We start from the raw sequence: 18,897 nt of genomic DNA on the forward strand, positions 1-18,897 counted from the left end.
TTTGAGGTCCCTATGTTTTTGGTACAAAAATAGCCTTCAAAGTTGTCTGCATAGTATTAATTAGAAGGCGGTGGAAATACTAGTGCAGATTTGGTCACAAACCAAGGAATATCACTGACTTCTGTGTTATTCACAATAAAAAGTATAAAAAAATGTACATCACTACTATATGCAAAAATTGCACGTCTTTAAGGATTAGCACCTAACACCTGTATAGCAAAGTACCCCAGACCAGCTAGTCAATTTAACTGCTATATAAAAAAGTATGCCAAAAACTGCCCTGCAGTTTCATATAAGAGTACATTTCTTCCAAAGATAACATTTTGTCATTCATCCTTACAAAATATATTGTCAAGCGAAGACACCTCAGTCATTGATTTCAGTGCTAGAGCAAGGCAGCAACACGGGCAATCCAGTCCTATTTGTTCATATATTAGTTTAATTGTGTCGTTTCTGCGAGTTCATCTTCTGTTTTCTGAAGTTTTTGGTATTTCCTCTTGAAGAAGCCAAGCTACAATGACCAAAATAAATCAATAAAGATAAATATATATTAACATCAAACATTTTGTATAGGGTGTTTCCATTGTTGCGTTCTTTGGCTTTGTATCAGAAGGGCAGATGGGCAAATTATAATTAAACATGAGCGGAATCATACATGTTAGCATACAATTAGAAGTTGATTTTGTTTCGGATAGGGTATTTAAATGAATAGTATCATGTATGCATTGTAATAAAATATTTGGGCATGATATGTTGGTTACCTTCCACAAAACACCAATTAAGGCAGCAAGCAGTAGCAGCCCAGCAATAACGCTTCCAATCACAACTCCAATCGGCACTTCTGTCTTCTCTCCTGGCTTTATGATTGTCAGTGGAATCTACAAGGAAAAATGAGTGAGTAAAATATTATAGTTGTAAATACCGTATTTGCTCGATTATAAGACGACCCTGATTATAAGACGACCCCCCAAATCTGAATATTAATTTAGGAAAAAAAGAAAAAGCCTGAATATAAGACGACCCTATAGGAAAAAAGTTTTACCAGTAAATGTTAATTCATGTAAACTATTTTTTTTAATAAAAGCTATGATTGAGAAAAATATTTTGGTTTTATTTCCTTCTATTTTCCAACCTGCCCCCCAGTTATGCACATCTGCCCCAGAAATGCCTTATACCCCCTATATGCCACTGTGCCCCATGATATGCCTTTTAACCCTCTAAATGCCACTGTGCCCCATGATATGCCTTATACCCCTATATGCCACTCTGGCATTTAGAGGGTTAAAAGTCATATTATGGGGAAGAGTGGCATCTAGGGAGGTTTAAGGCATTCAGGAGGCAGAGTGGCGTATAGAGGGTTAAAAAGGCATTTCTGGAGGCAGAGTGGCATTAAGAGGGTTAAAAGGCATTTCACAGAGCACTCTGCCTCCAGAAATGCCTTATGCCCCCCATTTAACACTCCCCCGGCCCCCCCCTAACTTACCGGTGCTTCTAACTTCCCTGTCATGTAGCCGGGGCAGCGTGTAGATCCCATGCACTTACGCTGCAGCCGGAAGGAGGTGTGGCTAGCAGCGGGGGTTGTCTGCGTCCATCATGCAGACCTTCCCCGACTGTCAGAGATCAGAGTTCCCTGCACCGGCACCGGAAATGGCTGGATGTACAGTCATTGTTCCTGAGGCAAAGAACCACTTTGCATCTCCTCTCAATGGCACCAATTCCATTCGTAACAAAAGGCTACAACTATTTCCACCATGTAACGTCTTGTTAAAGCACTGCCATACTAAACTGCATGCGTGTTTTATTCAAATCCAATTGAAGAAGTTTACTGTCTAGGTTAAGATGATATTTTAGAGACTGCTGCTTCTACAAGATGATAACATTTCTTCTTTGACTTTGGGCACATAGACTCCATAATCCACTTTTTATGGTAAAGGAGTCACCTGTCCACCCTAAGCTTGTAATCAAATACCCCTGAGTTTCACCAATATGTTACGCAGAAATTTTTTTAGTGTCATTTATTGGTACAGTATGAGTAATAGTTACCGAGCTTTTATAACTTTTCTATAGAGAAAGTAATATGTCAAAGTTACAATTTTATTTCTACTTATACTACACATCCATTCATTACAAATGTATTTGGTTTTGTTTGAATTTATCTTCCCTTTTAATGAGTTTAAATGTACGTTGACCGTGGGTTTTGCTATGTACTATCCGTTATGTGTTACTTCCATTAATCCTTCCATCTCTGCTGAAGTAACACACTGTTACTAATCAAGTAGGTATTTTATGTACCGTATTTGCTCGATTAAAAGACGAGGTTTTTTTCAGAGCAAACGCTCTGAAAAATACCCCTCGTCTTCTAATTGGGGTCGTCTTATAATCAGACCTCAAATAGAGGTCTGACTATGAGACTAAGATCCAGATCCCCCGCACTGCTGCAGGGGACCTGGATCCTTCTGTCTCCCCCCCCACCCCACACACACTTACCGGTGCTTCCAATTTCCTGCTGTATACCGGGGCAGCGGGTTGACGTCCACGCGATCCGCGTAGACAACTTACGCTGCAGCCGGAAGGAGGTGTGGCTAGCAGCGGGGGTTGTCTGCGTCCATCGCGCAGACCTTCCCCGACTGTCAGAGATCAGAGTTCCCCGCACCGGTGCGGGGAACTCTGATCTCTGACAGCCGGGGAAGGTCTGCACATGGACGCAGACAACCCCCGCTGCTAGCCACACCTCCTTCCGGCTGCAGCGGGAGACAGAAGGAAAACTGCTGCCCCGGTATACAGCAGGAAATTGGAAGCCCCGGTAAGTGTGTGTGTGTGGGGGGGAGTGTTAAATGGGGGCATAGGGCATTTCTGGAGGCAGAGTGCTCTATGAAATGCCTTTTAACTCTGCCTCCTGAAATGCCTTATACCTCCCTATATGCCACTCTGCCCCATAATATGTCTTTTAACCCCCTAAATGCCAGAGTGGCATATAGGGGTATAAGGCATTTCTGGAGACAGAGTGGCACATAGGGGGTTAAAAGGCATATCATGGGGCACAGTGGCATATAGAGGGTTAAAAGGCATATCATGGGCCACAGTGCCATATTGGAGTGGCAAGATGTGCGTAACTGGGGGGCAGGTTGGAAAATACAAGGAAATAAAAACAAAAAAATATTTTTCTCAATCATAGCTTTTATTAAAAAATGTAACAGTTTACATGAATTAACATTTACTGGTAAAACTTTTTTCCTATAGGGTCGTCTTATATTCAGGCTTTTTCTTTTTTTCCTAAATTAATATTCAGATTTTGGGGGGTCGTCTTATAATCAGGGTCGTCTTATAATCGAGCAAATACGGTATTTCTTCTTAAACAAAGCTACTTTTTATTTACTCTTACAAAACCTGCATCTGTAAAGATGTATGCATTGTAACGGAGAGCTTGAAATTTAGGTATGGTACAGATAATGACAAGACTACTAAATAGACAAGAAAATCACTTGCAACTTTGATTTTAGTGAAGTTTGAAGTTTCAATGTTATTTCTTGACAATACATTCAATGGTCTCCCTACCAAGTTGCTTGTATGATACTATACTACATTACTCTAATGTAACCGGTGCCTGCAGTAGCATGAATGTGAATATCAATTATAAATATTAAATTATATTAACGCTTACCTTTTGTTTATTATTGTTGATAACAAATATCTCAGAGTTCAGGGTTTCAAGTTTCGCATTTGCTACCAGCTCTAACGACTGGAAAGATGACTTAAAAAAACAAAAACAAAAGAGACAAATAAGAGGAAAGGAAAATACTGTATTCTAGAAACTGTTTGGAAAAGGGACCTCACTTTTATTGTTCTACATTAGGTGGTAAGGACATGTGCAAATGTATTGGTTATAAAACATATACATTTAAATCCATTGGCTTGCCATAAGGGTAGAAGGTGCTGGTGTTACCCAGCATTCTAAGGAACATAGGGAACTATTCTTGGGCAAAGTTATAACAACATTGAGTACTTTCCACCCAAATTGCTCTTCATAAGCATGGCTTATAACACTTTCATGAGAAACAAGACTGAAAAATATTTACTAAGGGATGAAAGAAGCACAAGTTGTATAAATGCATCCTGTATTTATCGGCCAAAGGTATTAAGGTATCTGTAGGTCCCAGATGCAGATCCAAATTAAATCCTTCCTAACGCATGACGGCCATGCTTTGGAGCTCCGATTGAGCTCAACTGGGTGTGACACCTACAATATCTTATGTATTTTGATAGTTTTGGAAACATTTCTTTTTAGAGATACATTGATACAAGATACTAGTAAGTGCCATGAAGCTATTACATACAACGGATATGTAGCACATGATAAAACTATTGCAGGATGGGTTAATCTCCCGTATATCTTATTGTTGTAAAGGTAAAATAATGAAAAATTCAAAGCAATACTTACAGCTGCAAAAGTACCATTCCAGATCCTAGTAGACACGTTGACAAAATAGTCTTCTCTGACCGGCAGATCTTTAAATGAGCATTTAAATGATGTGCATTTGGCATTATCACAATTCTTTAAAAGAAAAGGGAAATTGGTTATGTGAAGATGGAGTAAACTCAAAATAGGGTGTGGGTACAGAATATTATATGTATAACATATATTACAGTCACTTAAATTAATCTTAAAAAAATAGCAGATTCTCTTGTGCATGTTGTAATAACGTAAACTAAAATCAATTTGCATATTCTTCTTCAGTTAAAATACTCTTAATGCAGTCTTCCACCTGAAACCATTATTGCATTAGCCAAGATTGCCACCATAGCCCCATCATTTATGAGTTCAGGCCATAGACAATGGATCTGAAGTAGATGGTTTTCCAACAACTCTTCAGACTTAATAGGCTGAACCAAATTTAGCCAGTGTTAAAAAAAGCAGATAATGTTGTGTTGATTAAACTGCGCTACCTGAAAAAATTTGGAAAACTTGATATTTTAATACATAAGCATCTACTGTTTTAGTACTTTTGCTACTTCCAAATCTATGGCAGTCATCTTCAGCTTTAGTGTTTTACACATAATGAAACAATTCTCACAAAGAATATACAGTAAACTCAGAATACTGTCACTGTGCGGGGGGGAGTTACTTTTTATTTACTCTTCCAAAACCTGCCACAATGCCAACAATTTTGTAAATAATAAGGTACACTTACCAATTCTTGTGTGTTTGTAAAGGTCTCCTCTTTAAAAGAACTTGAATGTGGCCTTTTTCCTATTTCAAGTGGGTTTATATTTGCATTGCATGTAACCTAAACATGGAACAAAAAGGAAAGTATGTTCATATTTTCCACTGGGGACCTCTCCAGAAACAATGGCCCAGATCTGAAATTTGGCTAAAAGGTGAAGAGTTTCAGAGGCACTGTATGTGCTGCCCAAACCATTTCTCCAAACTGTTATGTCCCATTAGAAAATGATACTTATTCATGTGATCTTTTTAACAGTATACGGTAATAACAACGATGTTCCAAAATATTTGCTGAAGGAGGTAAGTGGAAAGAAGTGCGACTGAAGATTAAGTACGCTTAAATGTTAATGAATCTGGCACGTCTCTTTCATCTATTAAAATACTGAAACACCGGAGTCAGAAAGTCCTGAATAAAGGCTATTGTATTTTTAGGCTGTCCAACCAGTCGTGCAAGGGTTTCATTCTTAACACAAGTTTAAAATTCTTTCATTCTTGCGCATCAGGCCAATAAAGACTCATGAAGTGTCTTTCCACATGGTAATACCTAGGCACAATAATTACTTTTACATGTGGTGTTTAAAATGTCCTTAAAATGCACCCAAAAAAACAGTGACATGGAAATATTTCATACTAGCAATCTGTGCTAAAATAAAACTATATGGCGGATAAGAAGATATGTAGTCAGTATGGTGAGGGAATTGTTAATCGGTTAATTAAAAGGAAAGTTTCATCTCCACACGTTTTAGAATAACTGCAATAACTTATTATGGAAACCTAAGGCAGTAATTGTAACCTAATTTGGAGATTTTTGGTTTAAAATCTTGGGGCTCTTTTACCCCTGCTGTCAATCATCAGTAATCCTCAATTTATAGACAGGGGAGAGATAAATTATTGGAGATGACAATCATGATGATCCTAAGAACAGCAACTGGTCTCATGGTATTTATATAAGGACGGCTACCAATATACAGCTCTGTAATGTGTGAATATCATTAAAAAAGGTGTTTTTTTTCAGTGTACTGAACTGCAGTAATAATATTTTGGGAAAGAGGCAGATCTGCTTTGATCAGTATTGCAGGTGTACGGAGCGATATCATCTTTTTTATTGCTTTTAACTAGAGATGCTAAGAAGAGTCCCAGGCTTTGCAAAAAAAAGTTGGCAAATTCAACACATTTTTTCTTCTTTATTTTAACCATTTAAAAGCGAAAATTCAACAAAGCATCCACCTTGCTTTCCAATCTTAAATAAAATATATTTTGTTTGCTCCTGTAAGGGGAGCGACCATATTTAAAGCAGTATAGGAAGACATAGTTGGTCTCTGCCCTAAAAAGTCAACAGAACAGTTCAGACTTGTATTTGTAAAGTAACCGCGCAATAATGGCACTGCAGCTTGGAAAACTTTTTACGCAAATAAACCCATACCTGATCTGTTTGAACTCCAGTAATGTACATTAGTGGGTTGTTTTCTTTAGTGAACTGTGGTATATTGACGGTCATTAATGCTCCATTAACTGGGATGGTTCCAGTACTAATCTGCAGGAAAAAATATGTATATTAACCATGAACTAATAATAATTAGGAAGAATATAGAAAAACAGCAGAAAACCACAAAATCATACTGATATACCTGTCCTCACAGAAGTTAGGTGTAATCCAGCATAAATAACCATTAAGTTGGAAAATAAAAATAATCTTTGATTTTAGTAATTTAAGTGAAATGCTGTTGCCGCTTTAGACATTCAATCTAAAAGCTGTTTTTATGCAATTACATTTTTAAACTACTTTGATAAAAAGCCAATAAGCAGTTTTAGAATTCTGGGGCTGTGGGAAGTTTTTCAATCATAAGACTAACTATAGCCTAGTAAGTATTGTGTATTTAGCACTATATAATAATACTATATACCGTATTTTTCGCTCCATAAGACGCAGTTTTTTTCCTCCCAAAGTAGGATGAAAAATCAGCCGCGTCTTATGGAGCGAAGATGCATGCAGGCAGGCAGGCAGGCAGGCAGGCAGGCAGGGAGGGAGGGAGGGGGGGGGGGGGCAACGATATACCGTATTTATCGGCGTATAACACGCACTTTTTTAACTAAAATCCGGAGGTTAAACCCTACCTGCGTGTTATACGCCGATAAATCCGGGGTCGCAACTGAGGCAGGCGGCGGCGGCCGCCAGCAGAGGAGTCCTGGATTTCTGCCAGTCAGGGGGGCCCAAGGGGTGCCGAGCAGTTGCTGAAGACAACCGCTCGGCAACTCTCGGGCCCCCCTGCCTGACAGATATACAGGAATCCTTTGCTGGCGGCGGCCGCCACCGCCGCCTGCCTCAGCGCTTCAACTCCTGTGTTGGAAGCGTTTGTCTCGGGTGCCGGCGCTTTACGCTGGGCGCCGGCATATGACGTCAGACGCCGGCGCTCAGCAGTGAAGCGCCGGCACCCGAGACAAACGCCTCACGCTTCCAACACAGGAGTTTAAGGTAAGTGACCGGGGCGGGGGGGGGGGGAGATCCTGAGAAGGGGGGGTTAGGCAGTTAGAGGGGGGATACTGAGAAGGGGGGTTAGGGAGGGAGGTCTTACTGTGTGTGTCTTACTGTGTTTGTGTGTGTGTGTCTTACTGTGTGTGTGTGTGTGTCTTACTGTGTGTGTGTGTGTCTTACTGTGTGTGTGTGTCTTACTGTGTGTGTGTGTGTGTGTGTGTGTGTCTCACTGTGTCTGTGTGTGTCTTACTGTGTCTGTGTGTGTCTTACTGTGTGTGTCTTACTGTGTTCATAGCTTATTCAGTTATTGTAATAAATATTTTAGCCCATTTTTTAGCTCAAAATATTTTTTCCTTTTTTTTCTCCTCTAAAATCTAGGTGCGTCTTATCAGCAGGTGCGTCTTATAGAGCGAAAAATACGGTATATATATATATATATATATATATATATATATATATATATAATAATACTCTGTATTAAACCTACCACTCTCTCTATTCAAGGTGTGTATTAGTTTTTCTTCAATTAATTTTACATTCATAATGTTTTGTATGCATAAGCCACTAGAAATAAGACTTTCAGTAAATAAGTCGGTAAGTGGCAACAAATCAATGTTTAGTTTTATGGAATGTGCAGTGCCATATTCTCACCACCAGGGGATGCTACGTAAAGAAATACCCATAATCTTGTGCTGATTACAGAGTGTAGTACTCTCTACCACCAGTTGGTGTCACTACTTAAGAGCAACTACTTGACACCCACTGTTTCCACCAATTTATCTTCCTGTCTGAAGACATTCTTACCCCATTATACAAATAAACAATATACTTTTGTATGCTTTCCTCTGGTCCTGATTTTCTTTTAGTATATAATTGGCTTTTTATCTGGATGCCTGCAAAATGTATTAAGCTAGTGAATTTGAAACATGTATTTACACTGGTGAACTAATTAAACTTATCTTGAATTGATTTTATTAGACCAGCTGTAGTGTATGACTGGTGCTATGAATCATAATCTTTACCCTTAAATTATTTGACCACACTGAGACAAGAAGACCATGCATTAATTATTTGAAATCCTTTGTATCCAAGAGAAAGAATATATCCGCAGAAAAATAACCAGGCGGTAAATGATGATGGTCAGGTTCAACAGTAGAAGTTCATATGATGATCTGCCAGTCATGTACTTTAATATTCATGTACTTAAATGTGGCTAGCAGAGCACCACAGACGTTTCAATTCCATTATTTATCTCTGAACAATGCAAATTAATTTACTGACCTTCAATGAAAAGTTGAATTCTGGACCAATTTCATCAAAATTGTTTACCACTGATGCAACATTAGAATCAGGAAAAACCTCGTAAAAGTTTATGCTGGTGGTCCTATTAATGCAAATCAGGAAAAAAACCAGTATATTTTACTGTCTCTTTCTTTTAAGTACAACACATTTTGTGAAAGGCACATAAAAATAAAACATTCATGTAAAAAGGCATAAGGGCTGTTCACCAAGGGTACAAAGTAAACATAATATGAAAAAACCCTACTCTAGATAAATTATGGAGGAAATATTTCAGTTAAATCTTAAAAGTTGTGTTTAAATTAATATTTAAATCTTAAAGTTATATTTATCAAATGGGATATTATACGCCCCCTTCAAAACACAGAAAGAAAGAGATTTTTTCTCACCCTGTCCCCTTAGGTATTAGAAGTGGCCAATCTAGTAGATCACACCCTAAGGAAAGTTCTAGTGAGCATCCACGGTCTCTCAAGGGGAACAAAAAAACTTTACTACAGGGGACTTTGAGTCAGTTTGACTCCGGTCTGCATTCCTTCACTCTTCTGAAGCCAAGCTGAGCCAGATGTTCAGATGTTGGCTCAAGCCAACACCAGCTAACCTACAAACATGCAATTGCTATGCACTGATGCTATTTGTATATACATATATATATATATATATATAAATATATATATATATATATATACACACATATATATATATATACTGATGCTATCTATACATTAATCAATTAAATCATCAATCTATCATCCTATTGTTTCTGCAGTTAGTTCCACAGAATGGGACAGGGAAATACATTTTATCCTTTATGAATATATGAGTGACCGCCCGCACATCTGGCAGTAAAGGTACCATTTCCCAATGGTCACTCCGGGGCTGGGTTGACCTCTGCACCTTGAAATTGTTATTCAACATTTCTGTGTTTTTTATTATCAAAATAATAACATGAAATATTAAGACTGATGTATATCCCAATGTGACTTATTCTGGAAAACTGTTCACCTTGTAAAATGAATCTCTGTATCATACTGTACTGGAATAGATACGTTGAACGCATTGTTGTTTTCGTTTTCTTCCTTACTTTCACTGTAAAGACAGCGGAACAAATGGTCTTTAGATCAATCCAACAGAATACACTTTGAACCTATATGTGAAAGTCCCATTATGTCTAGAGCAACACACACATACCTTGAAACTTTGAAGTATATAAATGCTTTGTCTTGAAGATATTTGAGGTTGAAGTCAAATCCAATATCAAATGTAACCTAAATATAGAAAAAAGTATGTTGCTTGTATATTGCACTTTACAGAGTATCTATAGAAGTAAAGTAGGAGAATCCAACATATGGTGTTGTAACTTGTGTAAACGCAGTACTCCGCAGCACACAGGCGCTTTCCTGTTTATATGTCCGCTGTACCCCAGGGGAGGTATAATGAAAGAACTTCATTCTGCCTAATCCTGCTGCTCACATTTCTGATACTTTAATGCTGTTAAACGACATAGTTTCTCTTTTTAGAAGTATGTTTCTGCTCCTTTCTTAAAGAAAATGGTTGGACATGGATAAGCAAACCAGTCAGGTACAACTAAACGGTGGGTGTCCTTCTACTCTCTACCCCTTTGAACAGGTCAGAACAGTGGCTCAGTGTCATAACCATATGTTCTGAGTCCACAATAACAAGCAGTGTCCGGACACAGGAGAGGAAAGGTCGGTGTTGAAAGAGCTCCTTGCTAGACCATGGGGGAGATGGGGCAAACTATTTTCTGGTAATCATCTCTCATAGAATTCTCTGTAGCTGGACCCCTAGGCCTAAGCCCTTAACACATATGAAAATAGATGAATGCAACTGATTTCAAAGTCTATTAAGAGAATCACTCAATGTTTTATGTTCTTTTCAGGGAGGCTAGTATTCAAATGCTTGTAAGCGGCTGGGCACAGAACAGTTACTCCATTAAAATAACCGAACAGTGATTTGTGCGTTCAGTGTATTTATTTATTTTTTAGTTATTCCATTAACCCTGTCTCTAACAGGTAGAAATGATCATATTTGGTACTGTAAAGCAGTTTACCGTTTGTTTTTCTCCCAAAAAAGGAAAACCGACCAGACAGTTGACTGAGCTCTGTGCATTGCCAACTTGACATAGAACTTCAGTTCCATCGTTCTGCAAAAGACAATAGAGGCTGATTTAAAAAAAAATTATAATTACAAACGCAATGCAATAGAGAATTACTGTAATACAGAGTGTCAGAGTGGTTACCAATGCAAATTACGATTCCAGCTGATGGTTAATTAGCAAGTTAGGACGTTGAGTTGTTATATAGCAATATATTACATGATTGTGGAATTCAAGCGCGCCGGTACTTACTTGAACAATATGGTGTCCTGTCTGGGGTTTGTATTGATTTAATTCTGGGTAGTTTGAAGTTCACCCCAGTCTTTTCCTATTGAAAAGTCCCATTTTTAACTTTTTAAGCTAAGGGGCAGCTAGGGGGGGTAGCGATGGGGGCCTACAGTTATGCAACACTCTTCCAAGGAAGGAGGGAGGCCACTATCCTGAATGTGAGCCATTCCTATTTACAACATGTATCCTTTGTAGATTAGGTATATTGATGACATATTCATGAAATGGACAGGGGGTTGGAATTGTTTAAATCATTTGTGACTAACTGTGAATTCTATCAACCATGTGTTATACAGCTCAGTGGGCGCATAAATGGTTGAAAAATTAAGGTTTATGGGCATGCAAAGTATTGCTTAAAACAAGGAGAAATGACCACTAATATCTGTGTCATATAATAATAATAATAATAGGTTAACTGGCCCCATGCCCCATGCTTTATAAGACGCTTGGCAATCAGGCCAAACTCCCCATTAAGCAGATTAGATCTTGTGTGAGAACATTGAATGTGGTATGACTTATAATCAGCCTTCAAGAAACCCACATATTCTGTTACCTTTGATCATGCACTATACCAGGGGTGTCCAACCTGCGGCCCTCCAGCTGCTGCAGGACTACATCTCCTATAATGCTCTTTCAGCTAAGTGGCTGGCTGAGGAGTATGGGAGACGTAGTCCTGCGCTATACACTTCTGCCTGGTTCTTTTCTATGCCCAGCTTAAAACATTTTACATTTTATTCTGTTTTCGGGCACAGAAGACTCCGGTGGCCCAGGAGTGCCATGCACAGTTATACTTACTGGAGATGTCGAAGATGCAAAGAACAGATTTTCAGAGAAGACGGCATGCAGCTTTGTGTTGTATGCATTTTCTTTTGTGTTGCTTAGTGTGACTTGAAATAATAACTGCTTGTTTTTATTGCTGACGATAAAGGGCAGGGTTCTGTTAATAAGAACAAGAAACATTCATGTCATGGTCACATGGACTCACATTTTTATACAAAATGTTTGGTTTTCTATACTGTATTGTTCTTTACATTAATTTTACATTATTTAGTGGAACAAAACCAGTTATTAAGTTCTCAGACAGTTATGCAAATAAACCTTAGAATTCTATTCTTTAGTAATTACATTTAAATTACGGAAACACTTAAGATGCAGCTTCTATGGCAACAATATCACAGTATCAATAATCAATAATGAAAAAAGTAAACCAGATCATGTTGTCTGACTCATTACTTCCATTCTATACACATCATTAAATCTGCCTCTTATATTATCATTATATTTTACAAAAAAGATGTTCATTGTGTTCAGTGCTAGACAATCAGAAAAGTGAAAAAGATTTTCTTCATTCTTTTCTTTAGAAATTAAATAAATCAAGCAATAAATACTTTCTTTCCACAAACAAATGTGTTTTAGTCATTTGGTGAAAATACTTTATAACGCATGTTTATGGGCAATGAATGACCTTCCTCAGGCTGGGTGACTCAGTTCTTAATTTAATTTTAGGTTCTGTGACTAAGGTGATCCAAAACTTCTGGCCTGAAATGTTGCTTTAAATAAAACACTTGAATAAAAAAGCCTTTTATTCATAGTAAGTAAAATCTGAATTGTTTCCTGAAAAGTTTAATGCAATGTGTTGTACCTAGGGAGACATTTCTGCCACGCTATATCACATACACACTGATTCACATATACGCACCGTCACATACACTACATTTTATATTATATTATATTATATATATATATATATCACATACACACTGATTCACATATACGCACCGTCACATACACATAAACTACATTTTATATTATATATATATATATATATATATATATATATCACATACACAATGATTTACATATACGCACCGTCACATACACATAAAATACATTTTATATTATATTATATTACATATATATATATATATCACATACACACTGATTCACATATTCACATATTCTATTATATATTACCGTATTGGCTCGGATATAGGCCGCCCCCGTATATAGGCCGCACCCTAAAAGTTTGGTGCTTTTTTAAAGAAAAAGTTTTTTTCTTTAAAAAAGCACCAAAAAAACATGCTGCCACTCTGTCCCCCCCCGAGATATGCTGCCACTCTGTCTCTCCCCCACGAGATATGCTGCCACTGTCCTCCCCCCCGAGATATGCTGCCACTGTCCCCCCCCTGAGATATGCTGCCACTGTCCTCCTCCCCCCCCGAGATATGCTGCCACTCTGCCCCCCCGACTTACCAGAGGAGACTCCCGGGTGTCTTGCGGGGCCGGCGGGGGACATCTACGCAATACGCGTATACAACTTCAATATACGCGTATTGCATAGATGTCCCCCGCCGGCCCCGCAAGACACCCGGGAGTCTCCTCTGGTAAGCCTTGGGGGCAGAGGTAAAACGCATCGTGCGGACGGTCACCGGCTGCGGCGATGCGGGTAAACAACCTCCGCAGCCGGTGACCATCCGCACGATGCGCTTAGACAACCTCCCGTGCCGGCACCCCCCCCCGTGGAAAGTGCTGGCAGGGGAGGCTGTCTAAGCGTATCGGGGAGTAGGATGAAGGTCCCCTGCACCGCTGCGGGGGATCTGTATCCTAACCCTGCCCGGCGCTAGACCCCGAATATAGGCCGCACCCCCACTTTAAAGACTTAAAGTGGGGGAAAAAAGTGCGGCCTATATTCGAGCCAATACGGTAATTATTAGGAAGCTTTGAAAACCATGTTGATTTTAGATTTAATAATATACATACAATCATTACAGACATGAGTAGATTCAGAGTGTTAACCCCTCTATTACCAGGCATGAGCAGATTCAGAGAATGAACTCCTCCAAACACACACAATACACACATTACACTCCTCCACATTACACACACAGTCACACAAACAAACACAGTCACACAAACAGACAAACACAGTGACAAACAGGCAAACACAGTCACACACACAGAGAGTCAAACACACATACCTGGTGCTGGCTGCAGCTTACACTGAGCTTGGTGTGAAGGAGGGACTCAGCCTATCAGGAGAGGCTTCTGAACTCTCAGGCAATGAGGAGAGTTGAGAAGTCTCTCCTGATTGGTGGAGACTGGGACTTAAAGTCCCATTGCGGGACTGTCCCGGGCAATCGGGCCATGTGGTCACCTTAGTTGTACCTACTCCCCATGCTGTTTTATTTCCTTTATCTAATGTGTTGGCAGTGGCGGAACTACCGGGGTCGCAGGGGTCGCGACTGCGACTGGGCCCTGGAGTTCTGCCAGTCAGGGGGGCCCAAGGGGTGCCGAGCGGTTGCTGAAAACCGCTCGGCAACTCTTGGGCCCCCCTGACTGACAGAAATCCAGGATGCCTCCGCTCCCCGCCGCTGCCACTGCTGCCGACGTCACCGCCGCCGCCTGCCTCAGCGCTGCCCAGAGTACAGTGTTGGGAGCGTGAGGCGTTTGTCTCGGGTGCCGGCGCTTCACGCTCAGCAGTGAAGCGCCGGCACCCGAGACAAACGCCTCGCTCTCCCAACACAGGAGTTGATGGTAAGTGACCTACAAAGGGGGGGGGGTAGGGAGGGACTGGGTAAATCGTGAGAAGGGGGGGTAGGGAGGGAGAGGGTAGATCGTGAGAAGGGGGGGTAGGGAGGGAGAGGGTAGATCGTGAGAAGGGGGGTAGGGAGTGAGAGGGTAGATTGTGAGAAGTGGGGTAGGGAGGGAGAAGGTAGATTGTGAGAAGGGGGGTTTGGAGGGAGAGGGTAGATCGTGAGAGGGGGTTAGGGAGGGAGGGAGAGGGGAGATTGTGAGAAGGGGGGGAGGGAGGGAGAGGGTAGATCGTGAGAAGGGGGGTAGGGAGGGAGAGGGTAGGTCGTGAGAAGGGGGGTAGGGAGTGAGAGGGTAGATTGTGAGAAGTGGGGTAGGGAGGGAGAAGGTAGATTGTGAGAAGGGGGGTTTGGAGGGAGAGGGTAGATCGTGAGAGGGGGGTTAGGGAGGGAGGGAGAGGGGAGATTGTGAGAAGGGGGGGAGGGAGGGAGAGGATAGATCATGAGAAGGGGGTTAGGGAGGGAGAGGGGAGATCGTGAAAGGGGGTGAGGGAGGGAGAGGGTAGATAGTGAGAAAGGGGGTGGGGGGCCCTTAACAGATTCTCGCACCGGGGCCCTGAGGTTTCTAGTTACGCCCCTGTGTGTTGGCTTATTGCTGAAAAATATCATTATTCATATTATTATTATTAACATATCATTTTTAACCATTTCCCATCATGTGTTCATCGCTCCTTGCCATCTTTCCCTAGTGTTCCCTTCAGTACAAATTGCTACAGATGGATTGTTCAAAGAGATGTTTGTGATAAGTAAGACTTTATTGAGCAGAACACATTTCTTCTTTTTGGTGTCCACCTCGAAAGGAAACATTAATGTTGCCTTCAAAATCATTATAGTCTACAAAACAAGGTTATATTTAAGAATACTATTAAAAGAATGACTATGACTAAATATGTATGTACTAATTACAACCAGGATGACATTTTCTAACCGGAAAATAGCTGGACTTACATGTCACGTGGTTTCTGTACAATTTGTAGAGAAAGATCAGAAATGCAGACTTCATCTTCCCCGCAGTCCTTCAGAAAGGGTATCTAAAATCAAATTTTAAATATCTAAAATAAAATTACAATTTCAAAAAAGTGATTACGTAATATGATTCAAGTCTAAGTAGCTCACATGAGATCTTGTCAACTGAAATCTATTCTTCCAACATATGTCTTTCCCTGTTACTCTTTCTCTCTTTTTTCACATGGAAGAGTAGCGATGGACTGGGCTTGGCAGAGACACACAGATTTCACAAGATAGAAGGTACTAGATAAACAAGTGCATACTACATGCTTGTACACGTGCCATTTTTTTCTTTTTTTTACTTACAAACCATTCACTTGAGCCAGATGAATAAGGATTTAGAGTTGGGCTTGTTCCAGGCTTCTGAGCTGCAATATGAACACGCAGAGCAAGGGCATTGTCCGAGTCTGATGTCTCCTGTGAATATGAATGAAAATATTTCTAGTGAAAGATGAACAGGTAACATGAAAACAAAGAATTTGATGGCGGATAAGAACCTTTATGCCCATCTTGTCTGCCCATTTTTCCTGATGGGGATTTTAGCTATGAATAGGAAATAGCACCTGAGGGGCAACCTCATCTCAATGTATAAATAATTTCAAATATGTTCAAATGAAGCACTAGCATGTGAAATCTTCAGCCCACATATAACGCAGTAAGAATGGGCCACTCATTATGATCGGAGGTCTTATGGTTCAAACCTAAACAGATAAGGACGTTTAAGTGCCGTACAGCTCTGCTTTGTGGCATGAAAGGGGAACTCAGGGGTACATATTCTTACTTAAAAGTTGTTAACTGTACATCGAGTCATGCTTAAAATGGTGTTGTCAACTGGATCAATGCAATTAGTAATATCTCAGATTAACTGAATTTAGTAAACTTCACTCACTCCCACCAGTTTGTCGGCCACCGTTAACCAAATCATGTCCTTGATCTACTTACTGTTAGCCATTACTACTCACAGAACAGGAAGACCGTTTGTACCTTTTCAGATTAAACAAATTTACAGACCAATCTTGAATTTAGATACATTTGGAAAGAAAAACAAATCATCTGATTTACTGCATTTTAAAAAAAATAAACGTAATTCTGTTAAAATAAATAGCTAGATTTCTCAAATTTCAGTATTAGCTTAATATTTGTATACTAAAGATCCCCCGAGTAATATTAAGGACTTTTTCCAGCATTATAATACTATGCGTGAACACAATGTGGGCCACCAGCTGCTCTGCTTTATGCATAGATAATAAGCCATACATGCTACAACACATACAAATATTTCTTACATTTCTCACATTTGTTCCTGCTTTGCTGGAACGAGCCAATTATGTTTTAGACCTTATGTTGTTTCTCACCTGAACATTAAAAATATGTTCGAAACACTTTTCCCCTGAGCTGATGTCAATATTTCTCTGTATAAAACGATCACCAGTTTCTTTAAATTGCCCCCTGGAAGTCACTCTTGATGACAGTAGATCGGCATCTAATGTAGCATTATAGATGATAGCTGGTGTAATACAAAATAATAATTAAAACTAAGGTTAAGTTAAACGCGTCATATTTATTATTATTTATTGATATATCACCATCATAATCTACAGCGCTGTACGATAAGTAAACAGAATTTGACGTAGGAGTAGTAGTAGTAGTGGTAGTAGAACTAGTAGTAGTAGTGCATCACAACAAATTGTGGACTAACAAATAAAGTTATTCTTAATAAAAAAAAAATTTCTAACATTGATTTGTAAAAATAGTGAAGAGTAATTACACATATGTGAATATTATGTAAAATAAAGAAAGGTCGCTATAGTGTATAGTATTTGCCCCCTTCCTTATTTCTTCTATTTTTGCTTATTTGTCACATTTAAATGTTTCAGATCATCCAACTCATTTTCATATAAGACAAATTCTAAATGATTATTTCATTTATTTGAGGAAAAGAGTTAATCAAAGCCTATACCACCCAAGTGAAGAAGTCATTGTCCCTTAAACCTAATAACTGGCTGTGCCACCCTTGGCCGCAATCAACAACTGCAATCATTCCTGTGAGATAACTTTTACATCGCTGTGGATGAATTGTGGCCTGCTCCTTTTGGCAGAATGCTTTAATTCAGTCGCATTGGAAGGTTTTTGAGCAGGAACTGCCTTTTTATGGTTTTATGTCATAGCATCTCAATCGCAATAAAGTCAGGACTTTGATTCGGCCTCCAAAACTTTAATTTTGTTTCTTTTGAGTCATTCAGAGGCAGACTTGCGTATGTGTTTCCGATCATTGTCCTGCTGCATAACCCAACTGTGCTTGCGCTTTAGGTCACAAACTGGGTGGACATTCTCTTTTAGGATTTTCTGGCAGAGAGCAGAATTCCATCAATTATGGCAAGTCACCCAGGTCCTGGAGCAGCAAAGCAGCCCCAGACCATAATAACTACTACCACCGTGTTAGACTGTTGGTATGATGTTCTTATTGTGGAATACTGTGTAACTTTACATCAGACGTAACATTCAAAAAGTTCCACTTTCCATTCATCAGTCCACAGAATATTATCAGAAAAGTCTTATGGGTCTTTAAGATGTTTGTGCCTTTGTGTTTTTTTTTATTCGTTAGTGATTTTTGCCTTGCAACTCTCATGGATGCCATTTTGGCACAGTCTCTTTCTTATTGTGGAATTGTGAACACTGACATTATCTGATCCAAGTGAGGCCTGGAGTTCTTTACATGTTAGTCTGGGTTCTCTTGTTACCTCTTGGAGGAATTTTGGTAGACAGCCACTTCTGGGAAGGCTCAGCTCTGTTCCAGGTCTTCTCAATTTGTAGATAATGGCTCTCACTGTGGTTTTCTGGAGTCAGAGCCTTAGAAATAGCTTTGTAACCCTTTCAAGACTGATTGATGCCAATAACTTTGTTT

The 18,897-nt window shown here is 39.7% G+C and overlaps 1 protein-coding gene across 1 annotated transcript in view; it reads right to left on the reverse strand.

The window, feature by feature from the left end:
- Positions 1-433: 433 nt before the first annotated feature.
- The window catches only part of LOC149278797 (integrin alpha-2-like), a 54,327-nt gene continuing 35,863 nt past the window's right edge, over positions 434-18,897 (reverse strand). The window contains exons 18-31 of the mRNA XM_089501725.1: positions 17,348-17,499; positions 16,299-16,409; positions 15,933-16,015; positions 12,190-12,331; positions 11,062-11,154; positions 10,182-10,258; positions 9,996-10,079; positions 8,976-9,078; positions 6,639-6,755; positions 5,190-5,285; positions 4,439-4,552; positions 3,662-3,751; positions 762-878; positions 434-511 (exon numbers count right to left, since the gene is read on the reverse strand). Coding sequence (XP_089357851.1) covers positions 434-511; positions 762-878; positions 3,662-3,751; positions 4,439-4,552; positions 5,190-5,285; positions 6,639-6,755; positions 8,976-9,078; positions 9,996-10,079; positions 10,182-10,258; positions 11,062-11,154; positions 12,190-12,331; positions 15,933-16,015; positions 16,299-16,409; positions 17,348-17,499 — 1,457 coding nt within the window. The remainder of the gene's footprint in view (positions 512-761; positions 879-3,661; positions 3,752-4,438; positions 4,553-5,189; positions 5,286-6,638; positions 6,756-8,975; positions 9,079-9,995; positions 10,080-10,181; positions 10,259-11,061; positions 11,155-12,189; positions 12,332-15,932; positions 16,016-16,298; positions 16,410-17,347; positions 17,500-18,897) is intronic.

Source organism: Sceloporus occidentalis, unplaced genomic scaffold (genome assembly GCF_023333645.1).
Source record: "Sceloporus occidentalis isolate IW3139 unplaced genomic scaffold, rSceOcc1.0.p SCAF_180, whole genome shotgun sequence".
NCBI classification, from domain to species: Eukaryota; Metazoa; Chordata; class Lepidosauria; order Squamata; family Phrynosomatidae; genus Sceloporus; species Sceloporus occidentalis.